Below are 14882 nucleotides of genomic sequence, written 5' to 3'. Positions count from 1 at the left end.
ATATGCTATTATTGGGAGGGGGCTTTTCTATCAATAAACACAATCAAACCTCTCAGTGACAAACCTGTTTTTATATTCGATAGTAATTGATAGTAAAAACAATTTTGAGAGGAGAAATCATTTATCATTTAAACACAACAAAGTTCTATGTACCTACAATCAAACTTCTCAGTAACGAACCTGTTTCAGGCTCACCCTGCTCTACTCACTAAACAGTGGACTGTTCCATTATACCCGTAGGTGTTACCCTAATTAACCTTCTAGTTCAGTGTCTGTCAATTGGGTGTCTGTCAAATGGGTGTCTGTCAAATGGGAGATAACCAAATGCAATACCTTCCATTCAGTCTTGCTGAGCAGTACATAAAGGTCCTATACTTCAAAGTTATATGCCAGTCTTCACATTAGAACCCATATCAACCCGATGATAGACGGTCAGACGTGCATCAGCCGGATCCCAGGTTCAAGGACCAGACTGAGAGAGCAGAATGGGATCCTGATATTACAAATGCCATATAAAAAACGTTTTAGCTTATACCATAACATCAAATTTTAAAATGGATCCGTTTACGAGTGAGTTACAGAACGTACAGTTTGACTTGCGAAGACACTGTCACAGGAAAGTATGGCAGACTGACAAGCAGACGACGCACCAAGGGGGGTAACTCCAATTTCCTACCGCCATGGCTGAGAAATATAGACTATTATCGCCCACTCAAAATGCACTGACAAACCATATCAGCCCGGCAACTGGTGTAATACAGGTCAAGTTATTACACCCTGGGTGATATGACAGTCTGTGTGTGGGTCGTCCGTTCATGCAAAATTCTCACGGAGCTTAATATTCGTAAATCGCGACTTTCGGTCACACATGGTGCACGAAGATTACACCAACAATATTAAAGTCGCGGAAATAAGGTTATGGTATCTAAACAAATATATCTACAAAATGAGAAGCCAAATTCCATTTGGAGCCCGGAACAATGACACGAGGCGATGTAGATTTGCCAATTCATTCCAGACATGAGCTTAACTTATTCTCTAGGAACGTCAAGTGATGCTCCGAAACTGGTCTCACGTATGATTAACTGTTATTTTGTTTCAGAGTTTTCATTTAAAAGAAAGAATAAGGATTTCTCATTCTTTCCTGACAACGGCACATGATTCTGTATCGAAACGTCGGACTTACGAAACATCCCAGCTGACACGAAAATGTGATGCAAACATTTTGTGAAACGTTCCAGAAATGTCTTTTTTAAACGTTTTATTCACGTGGAGTACCAGAAACGTTTGCCAATGTTTTCTTTGAACATGTTTTTGCAAAATATTCAATAAAACCTTCTGAAAACGTTTTTTTCACATGCATTTGCATGCTTCCGGAAACGTGTTAATAACATTTTCTGTGTATATTTCCTATCACGGGCAGCATTCGTTTTGATGATTTTCACATAGACAGCGTTGTCTAAAGTTGACTCAGTCGGTCGGTTTACAATAAAAATTTAATACAAAATACAAATCTATATTTGTTTATGTCTACGTCAGGAAAGGTGACAAAACCATCTGTAAGTTTGAGTCTGCTTTAGTTCGCTGTTTAGGAGTGGATATTGGAAATCTGCGTATGGAAAAGAACAAAAGCCCTGTCTTAAAAAAACAACAACTAACTTGTTCTGTTTCCTTTGGTATTCAGGAAATTAGAAATATATACAGCAAGACCATTTGTTGTCAAATTTGCAGATTTTTAATCCATAACGCAGACTGCACTGCAGGTAAAAGCAGCAGAGAACATCAAAACATTGAATCGTATGTTACTGTATACAGACAACTCGGCCATTAAAAAAAAAGAAGTCTTTATTCGTTAATACGTGAAAGTGTATTAACAGAGACAATATAATATAATCTGTTATATGGTCTCTGGTATTAATAAATGAAATATAAGAAAGAAGATCGTTAATACCTAGTGCTCAGCTTTCTTGTTAATTTGCACTTGTCCCCTACATGCAGCCTTCATCCCAGCACTGACACAGGACGGAAACAATTGAATGGACAGTCGGTAGGTGTTTGCGAGTCGATAAATAGAAAAGTTACGACATGAGTTAGATTAAGGTCGAAATTATTCTCCAGCAACGTATTGTGTTATGATCTAGTTGTCTCATGTATTAACTGTTGTTTTGATTTGGAGTTTTCAATTTAAAAGGAGGTATTCCTTCTTTACAACGGTACATGAATCTAAACGTCGCACTTGTGAGTGAGTTTAGTTTTGCGCCACACTCAGCAATATTCCAGCTATATGGTGGTGGTCTGTAAATAATGGAGTATGGACAGACAATCCAGTGATCAACAGCATGAACATCGATCTACGCAACTGGGATACGATGACATAAAATTATGTCAACCAAGTCAGCAAGCCTGACCACCCGATCCCGTTAGTCGCCTCTTACGACAAGCATGGGTTACTGAAGATCAATATTCTAACCTGGATCTTCACGGGTCCAAAATAAGGAATAGTATCCGACATTATCTTTGTCATTGATGTGTCACATTAAGAAATACAAGCACATGTCAACCATAAAAATTGAAAAGCTTTACCGAGGCCAAGAATGTTGCACGCTTGATTAATCAACTTCTGGGCAATATCACGGCGTGAGACACCAATATCACGGAACTACACACATTGTACCCATGTGGGGAACGCTTTAGCCACCAGGCTAACTCACCGCCCGGTGAAGCAAAGAATGCACAGTGACATAGACAGTTAGGGGCGTTGGGGTAGCCTAGTGGTTAAAGCGTTGGCTCGTCACGTCGAAGACCCGGGTTCGAATCCCCACATGGGTACAATGTGTGAAGCCCATTTCTGGTGTCCTCCGCCGTGATGTTGCTGGAATATTGCTAAAAGCGGCGTAAAACCAAACTCACTCAGTTAGACATAGACAATTACAAGATGTGCTGACTTCCGGTCAACATGCACGCTATGTTTACTTCAGTCATGTACACCAGAACCTGGTAGTTCCTCTACCAATAGGCTGTATGTCGGACCTCCTCCGTGGTGTAGTGGTTAGAGCGTCCGCCCGGAGAACGGAAGGTCGCGTGTTCGATCCCCGACCCCGTCATACCAAAGACGTCAAAATATGGTACTTGTTGGTCCCTGCCTGGCGCTCGGCATTAATGGGTACAACAAGGACTGGTCGGCTCGGAGTCAGTATAATGTGTCTGAGTGGGGTATTCATGCTTCACTGCGGCATGGTATCTCAGTGGATTAGCACTATAAAAACCAGCTTCAGTCTGGGCTAGTACAAGCAGCCGCACATACACATACACACGCATGCACGTCGTCATATGAGCGAAATATTCTCAAGCACGACGTTAAACCCAGTTTCACCTCACCTCACTGTATGCCACCACCTAATACTGTGTGGCCATTGCTGGAACCTAGGTTAGTTTTGTTCATATGAAAATGATAGTAAAGGAACTTCAGAATGAAAACAATGCATACCGCTAAAACAGATGTGAAATAAGGGTAAAATCACTGGTCTGTTTGATTGGCATTTAGAGCGAGTGAGTTTTACGTCACATCGGCGACATTTCAGCCACATCGTGACGGCGACATTAAGAAGTTGGTGAGTAACAATAAAGGCAAGATATCTGTGGGTGACATCTTCTTTATTGCATTATCATGCGGCCCTCTTGCTTGACAACGGTATACAGAAACGGCATATCATGATATAATATAGAAGTTGACATCCACAGAGTCGCTTACCTTTAAAATTAACTAGTTTCGGTATGAAATCACTAGGTATTTTGGATACAAATTCATGACATCATCGGGATTGTGTTTGTTCTGCTTAAAACAGAATCTGAAATCATTGAGTCTTTATGGGTACTATATTTCTGTTGTGTATATTGAGCAAATCACTGTGCGTTTAACAGGACTTGGTGTTGTTATAAAGTATTTCTTAATGTGCCCTGTGGTACGTAAAACATCTTGAAAAACTCCAACTGTTCAATCTTTATTTGCACTTAAGGGGCCACAGGCCTATAGTACATCAGACAATATGATAAGGAGCAGAGAGTACATTTTTTCTGTGTAGAAAGACATGACACAGAAACATTTTTTCTAGATGCTCCTTAGTAGAATAGGTTAACAGATATATACATTTGTAAATATTATGATGTACAAAGTAATGTTTCTTAATATACTTATTTCTCAAAGTGTGTTAGGCTGGACAGACACAAAGAAAACGATATTCATCTTCAATTAGATTCAAATCCCACATTTTACATATTTTCTGTCTTCTTTTCTTATTCCAATATATCTATACCTGTTTTTATTTACAAATCATGGGATGAGCAACAAAATGTTGCAAGCGTGATTCTATATTATAAGATGATAAATAGGTTTCATTATATATTGATAACTTAAACATTCTGCAATACAAATATTTATTTGACACAGATAATTGGTCAAGCCAATTCTGGAGATATATATCTTGTAACCTTTGTTTAATGGATATGAGAAACTTTGGGCACGAGTCTATGCACTATTCTTGCCATATATTACCAAAAACCAGAAGAAACTAGTAATTTGTTAACATCTATGATCCAATTACCTTTTCCATTTCTATCGTACAAAATCATCATATTGTAACATTTTGGGGGTAATCATTAAAATGGCATATTTTACATTTTTATCCAATATTTTATTACTTTAATTTTTTGTTCAACAAATAATGGAAACCTACCACATTCACCATAAACCATAATGTTTGAAGTAGTAACTTTCTCACCAAGAAAACTTTTAATTGCATACGAGTGTACTTTTTCTAGTTTGAGATGTTTAGAGTCCCCAAGTCTCAGAACCATATACAAATGTAGAAGTATGGGACTAAACCTAGAATAAAAAAAATCTAAAAAATTATTTATGTGACAAGTCACGTAAATTATAAATATATCTAATAATACCAATGATTTTAGTCTTATCTCTATTTAAGATTAGTTTCCATTCATGACAGTATTTTTCTAATTCGTTTATTTCTACTTGTAATCCGCGAATAGTAGAGAAGAAACTGATATCATCAGCATATATACTGGAAATAATAGTTGTACTATATCTGGATGTAACAGAAACCATTTAAACTGTTTTAATGAATCTTTATTGCTAGTTCATTGATAAAGAAAGAAAATATAAATCACAAGTCGGTTAAAATGTCCCGGACGCAATACAAGGCTTGACTTCGTCGAGTAGAAAATGGTGCGTCCCGGTATAGAACACCGACCGTATTTTAATAACTGATGCATTATGGGAAAGAATTCAAAATGGCGGCGGCAAATTGCCTCGAAGTGCTCGTAAACAAAGTGGATAGTAAGATCTTCGGTATACACGTTAAACTTATCTATTTGGACATGGTGGGTTAATTAAACTGTCGGAGATGGATAACAAACAAACAGTTGTTCAGACAATATTGCTGATCGATACATTTCGACCTGAAATTTTGAGTGACAATCAAAGTTTACAAAAGTTTCGAGCTTTAGTGCTGACATCATTTCGTATTTTATGTAGTCTGCAGTCATTCCAGGAATCGAAGTCTGATGGAAAACAGAAGCCCAATAAAGAGAACGGATTGAAATGGAGTTTCAAGTTTTTTAATTCACGATCTTACAAGTCATCCGCGAAACAAGTTAATCTGAGGGACTTCAAACTGAGATATTTTGAACAGTTTGAAGCTAAGCTGAAAGAAACGATTCAAGAGACAGTGGCTGAAAAATTAGGAACCAAGACAAAAGTAACTGCAGCGGAATGTCTACAGAAGGCCTTGACAGAAATAGTCACAGACATCCAGTGGCAAATGCCAGATACAGCATCACCAATGAAGGGAAGACGGTATTCCAAACAAACTCAACAATCTAAAAATCACAACATCGTTTTTTTGTTTTCCGACTTGCCAACAAATTCGCAACAAATGCGTATGTTTGCAGGCAAACGCGTTTTAGATTCTGACATTTTTCTTGATGCTATAATGCCACCACATCTGTTTGATCAGTTCTGTCATCATGCCAGGTTATCTCTGTACTGGATTGACATTTCATCACTGAACAGACCATGTGTAAGTACCATGAGCAAAGTGTCATTTATACTGCTACAAACATGAACTGTGTTCATACTTCATAATTTATGAATTCATACAAATTATATAATTGCATTTCACAATAGGTATTTTAATATTTGAGTCTTCTTATGACATATATTCATCATGTTAATTTAAAAGCTATGTTGGTATCACTTTGTAGTATGTGTATAACAAAGGTGTTTCTATCAAAACTTTATTGGTCACTATGGCAACAACCTAATACAGGACAGTAAATATAACTATTAGAGAAAAAATGTTTATGTTGATTTGTCATTCAACTTTAGCATGCTCCAATGACTTTCATACTTGTCAGCTAAGTAAACTTCACATTCATGAGAAAAACAGTAATGAATTTCATTATGACCCAGCTTCTGAAACCGTTAACCTCCAACAAATGCAGAGTAAACAATCTAAATTACAAACTATAACACGTTAATCAGTTTGTCGGAAATCTTTGTTCAGATTTCCTTGCCTTTGATTAGAATATCTAATGTATCATGTAGAATTGGCTTGAAAACTTTTTTCATTATCATTTACAGGTAGATCACACTCAACAAAATACACATTCTGTAAATATTACCTATTCTGTTATTCAGTCTTCTGAATAATAGTTCTTCAGTTTGGTGTTGACTATGCATGATATACTTATGTTGCAGTATAAAAAGCCTGGTTGTCACCAACATCAAGTGGATACCAACAGTATTGAAATCATCACAAAAAGTTTAAGTCACATCAAGGGTACAGCACTAACTGTGGATAGCCTTGTAAACCTAGGTTCTACCTATGGAAATTATTCAAAAGTTGTGGTTAAGTCAAGGCAAAGAAGAGTTTCAGCTGAAGGTTTTCTCTCTGGTGAAACATCTGATTCACAGACGAAAGAGAGTGCTGACCATGATCAAACAAAGAAGGCACATGTGTCAGTCCACAAGTCTCTTGCATCGATCTTCTCATCGTACTCTGTGATACAGGGACTGGCAGATAGCCAGAGACAATGTGAACCAAGCACAAGACAATGTGAACCAAGCACAGGTTCACATACAGCCTGTCTGCAGCTGACAGTGGGTGAGTATGTTGTACTGAAGTGGCTGGCAGGGATGGGAAGAAATATTATCAATCTTACATAAACTATTTCAATGAAATGAACTTAAAATTAAACCCAATACACAAAGTTACATGTTTATTCAAGTGGTGCTTCTAACGTGAAATTGTAATATTTAGGGGTGTAACTTACATTGACATCGCAATCCGATACATACACCAGTAATATGAGTGTGATGCAATTTGTATCTTAATACAGTACTTTTATTTCATAAGTTCATAATCTTTCCCTATTTGTAGGTGAATCACAACCTTAATCATTTGTTTTTAAATTTCAGACAACAAAAATGAGATATTGTGAGGAGAAACATAAGCTTGAGGGCACTGAACAGATTCTGCTTTTTACAGCCGTTCAGCAAATGCTAGAAATTCTTTATAAACATTTTTTGGACATGCTTTTACCTCAGTATAGCTTGTAATGTAAAGAATCAGATGTATTTGTAATACAGGAGTTTGTGCCTACCAAAATCAATTAAGATGTATTGTAGCTTGAGGCTTGTATCATGATACAATGCTGTAATGTTGATAAATAACAACACTAGTAACATTTTTACTCATTACCATGGTAATCACACGGGCCAGTTATTTCTACGCAGCGTCTTCAAATACAAATGCATTTGGTTTGATGTTCCAGAAGACAAAATCATGGACTGAGAGTGTAAGTAACTTAAAGTTGGAGCCTGTGTCTGAATGGTGTAACACCACTAGTAACATTTTTACTCATTACAAAATGGGTAATGCTTTGTTTGATGTTTGAAGACAGGTGTAAACTTAAAGTTGGAGCCTGTGTCAGAATCCAAGAAAAGGTAACTTTGCTGAGTGTAACGAGTAGCACTGCAGGAGATGAGGAGGAAACTGCATCTCTATTTGCATTTGTACTCTCCTCATGGAGCTGATAATTACTTTTGAGAGCAAACTGATCCATTCACTTAATAATGGGGAAGCAGTTTAGGGAACCAGAAGCATTTTTATAAGTATGTGTACATAGTGTTATTGTTGTTGTTTATCTTAAATGACTTTTAAAGTCTGTTTTAAAACATATGAACAAATGTTCAAGTATTACCGTTAGCCTTCATACTAGTAATTACATTTTCTTTGCCAAAATGAAATGTTTTGTTTCCTTTGGTGTCCCTATAGTATTTATTCATAATATCTGTATCACTCATGCTCATGCTGTTGATCACTGGATTGTCTGGTCCAGACTCGATTATTTACAGACTGCCGTCATATAGCTGGAATATTGCTGAGTGCGGCGTAAAACTAAAACTCACTCACTTGTATCACTCATACTGTATCATTGTGTACATGCTCATAACACGACTTCACCATTTAATATGTTCTTGTCTGTATGCTTAACATGCTAAAGGGGGCAGTGGGGTAGCCTAGTGGTATCGCTCGTCTCGCCGAAGACCCAGGTTCGATTCCCCACATGGGTACAATGTGTGAAGCCCATTTCTGGTGTACCCTGCCGTGTTATTGCTGGAATATAGCTAAAAGCGGCGTAAAACCACACTCACTCACTAACATGCTAAAGGTTAAACGACTCTCACATATTACTGGGGTGGTGGTGTAGCCTAGTGGTTAAAGCATTTGCTCGTCACGCTGAAGACCCGGGTTCGATTCCCCAAATGGGTACAATGTGTAAAGCCCATTTCTGGTGTCCCCCGCCGCGATATTGCTGGAATATTGCTAAAAGTGGCGTAAAACTAAACTCACTCACTCACACATTACAATAGCCATGCTTGTGCAATATAGCATTGAACAGTTGTAGATACTTTTAGTTTCACCAATGGAATAGTTATGATTAATGCATATATATCATGATAATTATCATGGGTTTGAATTTCCTTTTTGTGACATGTTATATTTAGGATTACACTTTCTTTTTTTTTTCAACCTTTCTTTCACTTCAGGATTGCACTTTCTTAGTAAAGTACAATTTCTGGTACCTTTGGGGTTAGAAACCTTGATGGTAGAGTGGGTTAGATTACTGACTTTGTGTGCTGGTGATTTGGTGTCTTACCCTGAATTCCGGATGGGATTTTGGCCAAAAGGTACTTTGTATGTAGTAAGAAAGTGTAATTCCAGATATAACATATGTTACATTTAACCGCTATCAAAATGCCATGGTGTATTCGTTGTTTTTGTCTATCACAGTAATGTCTTCAGCAGTCCACAGAACACATATCCCAGTACTCAGGAGTTTGTCGCTGAACCGCATCAGAAGCTGGTGAAAGTACATCTCAGTAAGGATGATGCTCCACTGACCAGCTTGACCGTTCTGTCAAACAGTGTTTCATTACCCAGAAACCTACAGCTGGCTGTTCACAGTTGCATACCAAAGTGTATGTATTCAACACACTCTACAGCAGGCGCATCAGGCTTCTGGGCCTCAGTGTGTGGTCAAGGGGAGACAATTTCATCAGACAACACACGCAGGCTGTTTCAAGATCTGTTGCAAGGTTTAGCACTAAAGGACAGTCTTTTGGTATGTAGATTCTTATCTGTATTTAGAGATGAAATGAGTTATGAAGTTAAAATTTGTCATATTTTTAAACTTATCCTATCTCACATATTGTACTCTCTCTCTTTAAAGAACCACTAAACTTTGTTTTTTGTTACTCTTTTAACCATTACATATGACAGATTTGTGGTTAGTCTTATGCGGAACACCAAATTTATTCTTTAAAAACTTGTGGTTAATTAATACCGAGCGATTAAAAGTGGCCAAAAAGTCGCCTGCTTCCCTCTCGCCCGCCAACGAAACCACAGACAGGTTACGTAACTCTGTCGCCAGAGCACTACAGTGACGTCATATGAGGAAGCGATTTTCAGTTAGTTGTATATAGAAAATGTGTAGCACGCTCATCATTTTGATGATTTCTCGACATCAATGACGACATGCGAATCGTTGCTTTTGTCGCAATTGCTCCTAGGGTCGAGGCGATGGTGTCCCCATGCACAGATTTCCAGAGGACCCAGCAGTTCGTGCTAAATGGGTTATGTTTGTGAGCGGTCTTAGCGGCGTTGTGGAAGCCTGAAACGATATCTTACTTGTGTTCAGATCGCTTCACGAAGTTAAAGAATCAAAACTACTTACTAGTTGTAGTAAAATATGCATATGATTGATGACCATAAAGATTTTCTATGACACAACTTGTAACATAACGATTTCTTCCTCGGAAGTGAGGGTTGTGGTCGGAAGTAACAATAATATTATGGGTGTAAGTAGTATTATATTGACACCCACCTCGGCTGCCACGAGAGAAATTGTTATGATATCACGGCTATGTCATGCAAAAATCCTATTGGCCATCAATAAAATACATATTACTACCAGTAGAAAGTAGTTTTGATTTTGTAATTTCGGTGAAAACAAACCTAAATACCATTTATCCTCAGACTGGCGGATGTTCCCGACAGGGCCGCCATTTTAGAAATAAAAAATCTGTTAGAATTAATGAGATTATAGTTTGTTTTCATCAAGTTAAAAATCAAGACTACTTTCTACTCGTTGTTAAATATGTATTGGAATCATAACAAGCGGATTTTGCATGACACAACTTATAACATAACGTTTTCTTCCATGGAAGCGAGGTGGGGTCGAAGTCACAATACTAGCGTAATAAATTTCTTGCTACATTCCCATGGTTAATGTCCACTCACCAGTATGTAGATACTAGTCAATAATGCGTCTTTATATTTGGTCTTATAAGCCTAATTAGTTTATTATCTCACACTTGTATGCATTTTGAAACTAAATAAAAAGCAGGCGATCTGCTGATACTTATAGTGAATTTATAACAGAACTGTAATATCTAGACATTTTATAGTTGCCAATGTGAATCATAATTCGCACACACCTAGTGCATGTTGTCTGTCTCATTACACTTCACGGCGAAAACAATGACTCTGTTGAATGCTACGACAAATGAATAAAAACAAAATGCAAATATTAAAATTAAAACAGATTAAAGTTATAGGAACAATATCAGGCCATTACCTTGTTCGAGGAATGTATCCATCAATATCCACAAAACTGTTCCAAATGATGTGTCTTTTAACAGTTTAATATCACGAAAAAGTGATAAATCTTTTCAGGTATTGGTGTATAGTCTCATTGGTCACCCAAGATAGCACACCTGGCAACTAATTGCATCATGTCCGCCTTTCTTTAAAAACAGTAATTTAGTTAGCCAATAATGGGCAATCAATCAATGTATTGCCGGTTAATCCTTTGAAAGAAGGACGTTGTTTTTACGCAGACACCGACACGACAGAGTGTATTCATTATAGATTAGTAAATCTACATACATAAACACTACCTTTTGACAATTCCGCTGTAAGATAAAAGTAATTAATCAATCAGCGTGTTATCGGTTAATCCTTTGATCGATGTTTATAATGTTGAATATTTACTCCAGACACAAGAAATGCCAAATGGGAACCTTTGTCGGGTAATCTAAGTGTGTTACCACTAATTATACCTGTTTTAAATTCATTAACTGACCATCAAGTGAATGATGACAAATAACATGTGTAGGTTTATACCACCTAACACGGGTTACAACGAGGGGAGTATTAATTGCTGTATTGCATGTGAAAACTTATGGGTCGACACTGTTTTGAGAATACAAACAGATTTTTACATGACATGATTAAATATCGAGGTAAAACAACACAGAAATGGGATCAATTTGGATCAGTCATTATACAAATAGGGCCTAACGACACCAATCGATTTTGACAGAATCGTCTATGAAAACAAGTTGTAACTCGGAAACTAGGCAAAGCAGGAGACAAAATTAAATGACAGTAGATTGTGAGAACATATAGCTTTCATTTTTCCACAACAATTGTCACGATTTCAGGTTTATACAAGCCTGTAAACACGATAATTTACCCCTAAAATGTAGATGAATTCTGCATCGGCTCTCAAAGCTATTCCTCATATGACGTCACAGAGGCGCGCCGCTCTGATTGGTTGAAATTTCGTTCGCGGGTGAGAATTGTGCACTGTTGTCAAAAAGGTCGATTTAAGTCAATTAAAGGTCGAAATGAGTAGTTTTAATGACGGGGTTTCATTTATAACGATGCCAGTTAGTGATTTATGTATTTGTACCCCCTAGGGTTTATGTGACCTTTAATTCGACAAATGAGTGGAACCAAAAAAACTTGTGAACTTATCTCAGCCTCCGGTCCAATGTTGTCCTCCTTCCTGGACATCTCACTGTCTCTCGCTAGAGGCATGCGTCACGCTCCACTACCTTCTCACATGACCATTCCTTAGGGATCATTTCTCCCTCTTGTCGCCGAGCAGTGCAGACACTAATTTGTGAACGAAATTTTTTTCCAAATGAGAATATGGGAAAGAAAGAAACATCTTCCTCTAGAAAGAGGAAACTTTGTAATAAATGTAGAACTATCTTCGTTGTTGCTGATCCCCATACATCATGTGTGGATTGTGTGGGTTTTTGTTCTTGGGATAATCGTTGTTCCTACTGTAAACCTTTGACTGAGGAAGCTTTCGCTAAATATAAGAAAGTTGGGTCCCGCCGGCATGCGGACAGAGACTATCGGAAGACATCAGGAGAGAATGGCCCATCTTCTTCCAAAAAGTCTAAAGTAGATCTTCCCAAGAAAGTAGCAAAAAGGAGATCCCACACACCATCGTCTTAACCTAGGGATGATTTTCTGAACACTTCTTCAGACTCCTATTTACCAGAGAATCTTCGCCTTTTATTGGGAGATGAAGATGTGGATTTGTTGCATCGATCATCTTTATGCCACCGAAACCTCCAGTTACTTCTGTCGGACATTGACAATCGACTAGCCATCATTCATCGAGAGATCGATCGCTATCATCAGGCAGGAGTTCTCACCATTCCTCATCATCGGGGTCGCATTCGAAGGGATTTTCATCTATGGAGGGTCATCGAATGTCTCCTATTCGTTCAGATTCGAGCCATCACCATTCGTTGAATTCACGCCATTCGGACTCACGTCATGCGAACGCTCATGTGATGTACCGCCGACGAGCTTCCAGTAGTTTTGAGAATGGGAGCACCTCAGATTGCAGGTTGGAATCCTGATGGCAATTCGGCGAATATTGTACCTCAGCCTAGGAATATGGATTCGTGTAGTCATAGTGAGATACCACTTCAGCAACATAGTTTGCCTATGTCAACGGTAACTACGGGGAATGTGATCTCCAATCAACAACCTAATTTTGAGATGATGTTGCGAGCATTCACTACTGCTTGTCGGCAATGCAGCAGCCGGCGACTACGGTACCTCCTGTACCTACGACGTCAATCCAGATACCAGTACCTACAGCCACTGTACTGACTATTACTCCAATACGTTGACACAAGACTTTGTTCCCGAATTATTCGGCCGAAATATCTGGATCTGATGGGAGTTTTGATATCGCCGAAGCAGGCCAGGTTTTAGTTTGGATTGTGGAGAATTTGAAAGTACCAAGAAGCACTTCAGCAGAAGATAGTATTTCATCGTACTGCATGAAAGGACAGGATATGTCATCCATTACTTTACAACCAAGAGACTGTATCACTCGCATGACAGGATCATTAGATTTGGCCATCATTAATCTTAAGCGCGTTCGAGATGGGTTCTCTGCACCAAGATACCCAACCAGTGCGGCGCATGTACATGGACTTACGCGTCTTGCCATGGCCCCTACAATGGATGAAGATATTAATACACTATGCCTGAAGATGAATAATTCTCCGTTCCTGGTTGAAGATAGAGAACTAGCGCACATCGAAACGTCCATTCGACGAACCCTTCCAGCATTGAACTGTATTTTATCATCTGTTGATGCAGTGAGTGAGACATCACTACATGCACTGGCACTGCAGTATCTAACCAGGATGCTTACATCAGAGGTGCGACGAACCGGATTATTGAACAACTGTCTACTGTTTTCGACCAGATATCTCTTTTTTTTGTGTGTGTGTGCTAGCCATGAGATGCAGAGGTGCATTGAATCATTCTTCATGGGAGGATAGATACAAGGTTGAACTTTTTAGACAACCATGGTCTGCCGACAACCATGGTCCGCCGAGACAGATCCACAAGGTATCTTTTACAGTGGACAGAGAAAACCAATTTCAGGTTTCAGTGGATCTTATGCAACTTCAGAAAACTCAGTTGTAGGAAGCTCTTTGGAAGCGTGAGACTCCTTACTTCACTCCATTTAACCTGGACTTGAGGGAGGCTTTTCGTCGCCAAAGAGGACGTAAGTCATTCTGGGGAACCTCATCCTGTCGTCCCCCTAGGACCGTCTCCAGGACTGGAGCCGGCTTGGGACAACTCAAGGACATCATCGCCGCGACTGGGACCTTCTGCCTCCAGTAAGTGCCGATTATCCTCTCACCCTGTAGGTTGAAGACTGGGACTATTCGCTTAACTGGGAAATATTGAAGCGATCCGTTTGTCATTAATATGCTAGCGACAGGATACAGACTACCACTAATCGATTTTACCGCCTCTCAACCAACCAGCTACTACCGAACCTATTCAAACAGCCAGCTAACAGTTTCTCACGCACCCCGATAGGATACGTTGCTAGAAATTAACAATCAGTCAGCGGTCCAGCACCTTATGACTCGAGGCTTTATTCTCCAATATTCCTTGTCCCAG

General features: G+C 38.7%; 1 protein-coding gene across 1 annotated transcript in view; it reads left to right on the top strand.

Moving 5' to 3' along the window:
- The first annotated feature begins 5317 nt into the window (after positions 1-5317).
- Positions 5318-14882, top strand: part of LOC124289953 — a 33545-nt gene continuing 23980 nt past the window's right edge. The window contains exons 1-4 of the mRNA XM_046726623.1: positions 5318-6095; positions 6776-7177; positions 7977-8023; positions 9375-9705. Coding sequence (XP_046582579.1) covers positions 5421-6095; positions 6776-7177; positions 7977-8023; positions 9375-9705 — 1455 coding nt within the window. The 5' untranslated portion in view covers positions 5318-5420. The remainder of the gene's footprint in view (positions 6096-6775; positions 7178-7976; positions 8024-9374; positions 9706-14882) is intronic.

Source organism: Haliotis rubra, unplaced genomic scaffold (genome assembly GCF_003918875.1).
Source record: "Haliotis rubra isolate DU_JTF1 unplaced genomic scaffold, ASM391887v1 Scf112, whole genome shotgun sequence".
NCBI classification, from domain to species: domain Eukaryota; kingdom Metazoa; phylum Mollusca; class Gastropoda; order Lepetellida; family Haliotidae; genus Haliotis; species Haliotis rubra.
Note: the sequence above shows the minus strand (reverse complement) of the source record. Positions and strands in the feature narration are given on the sequence as shown.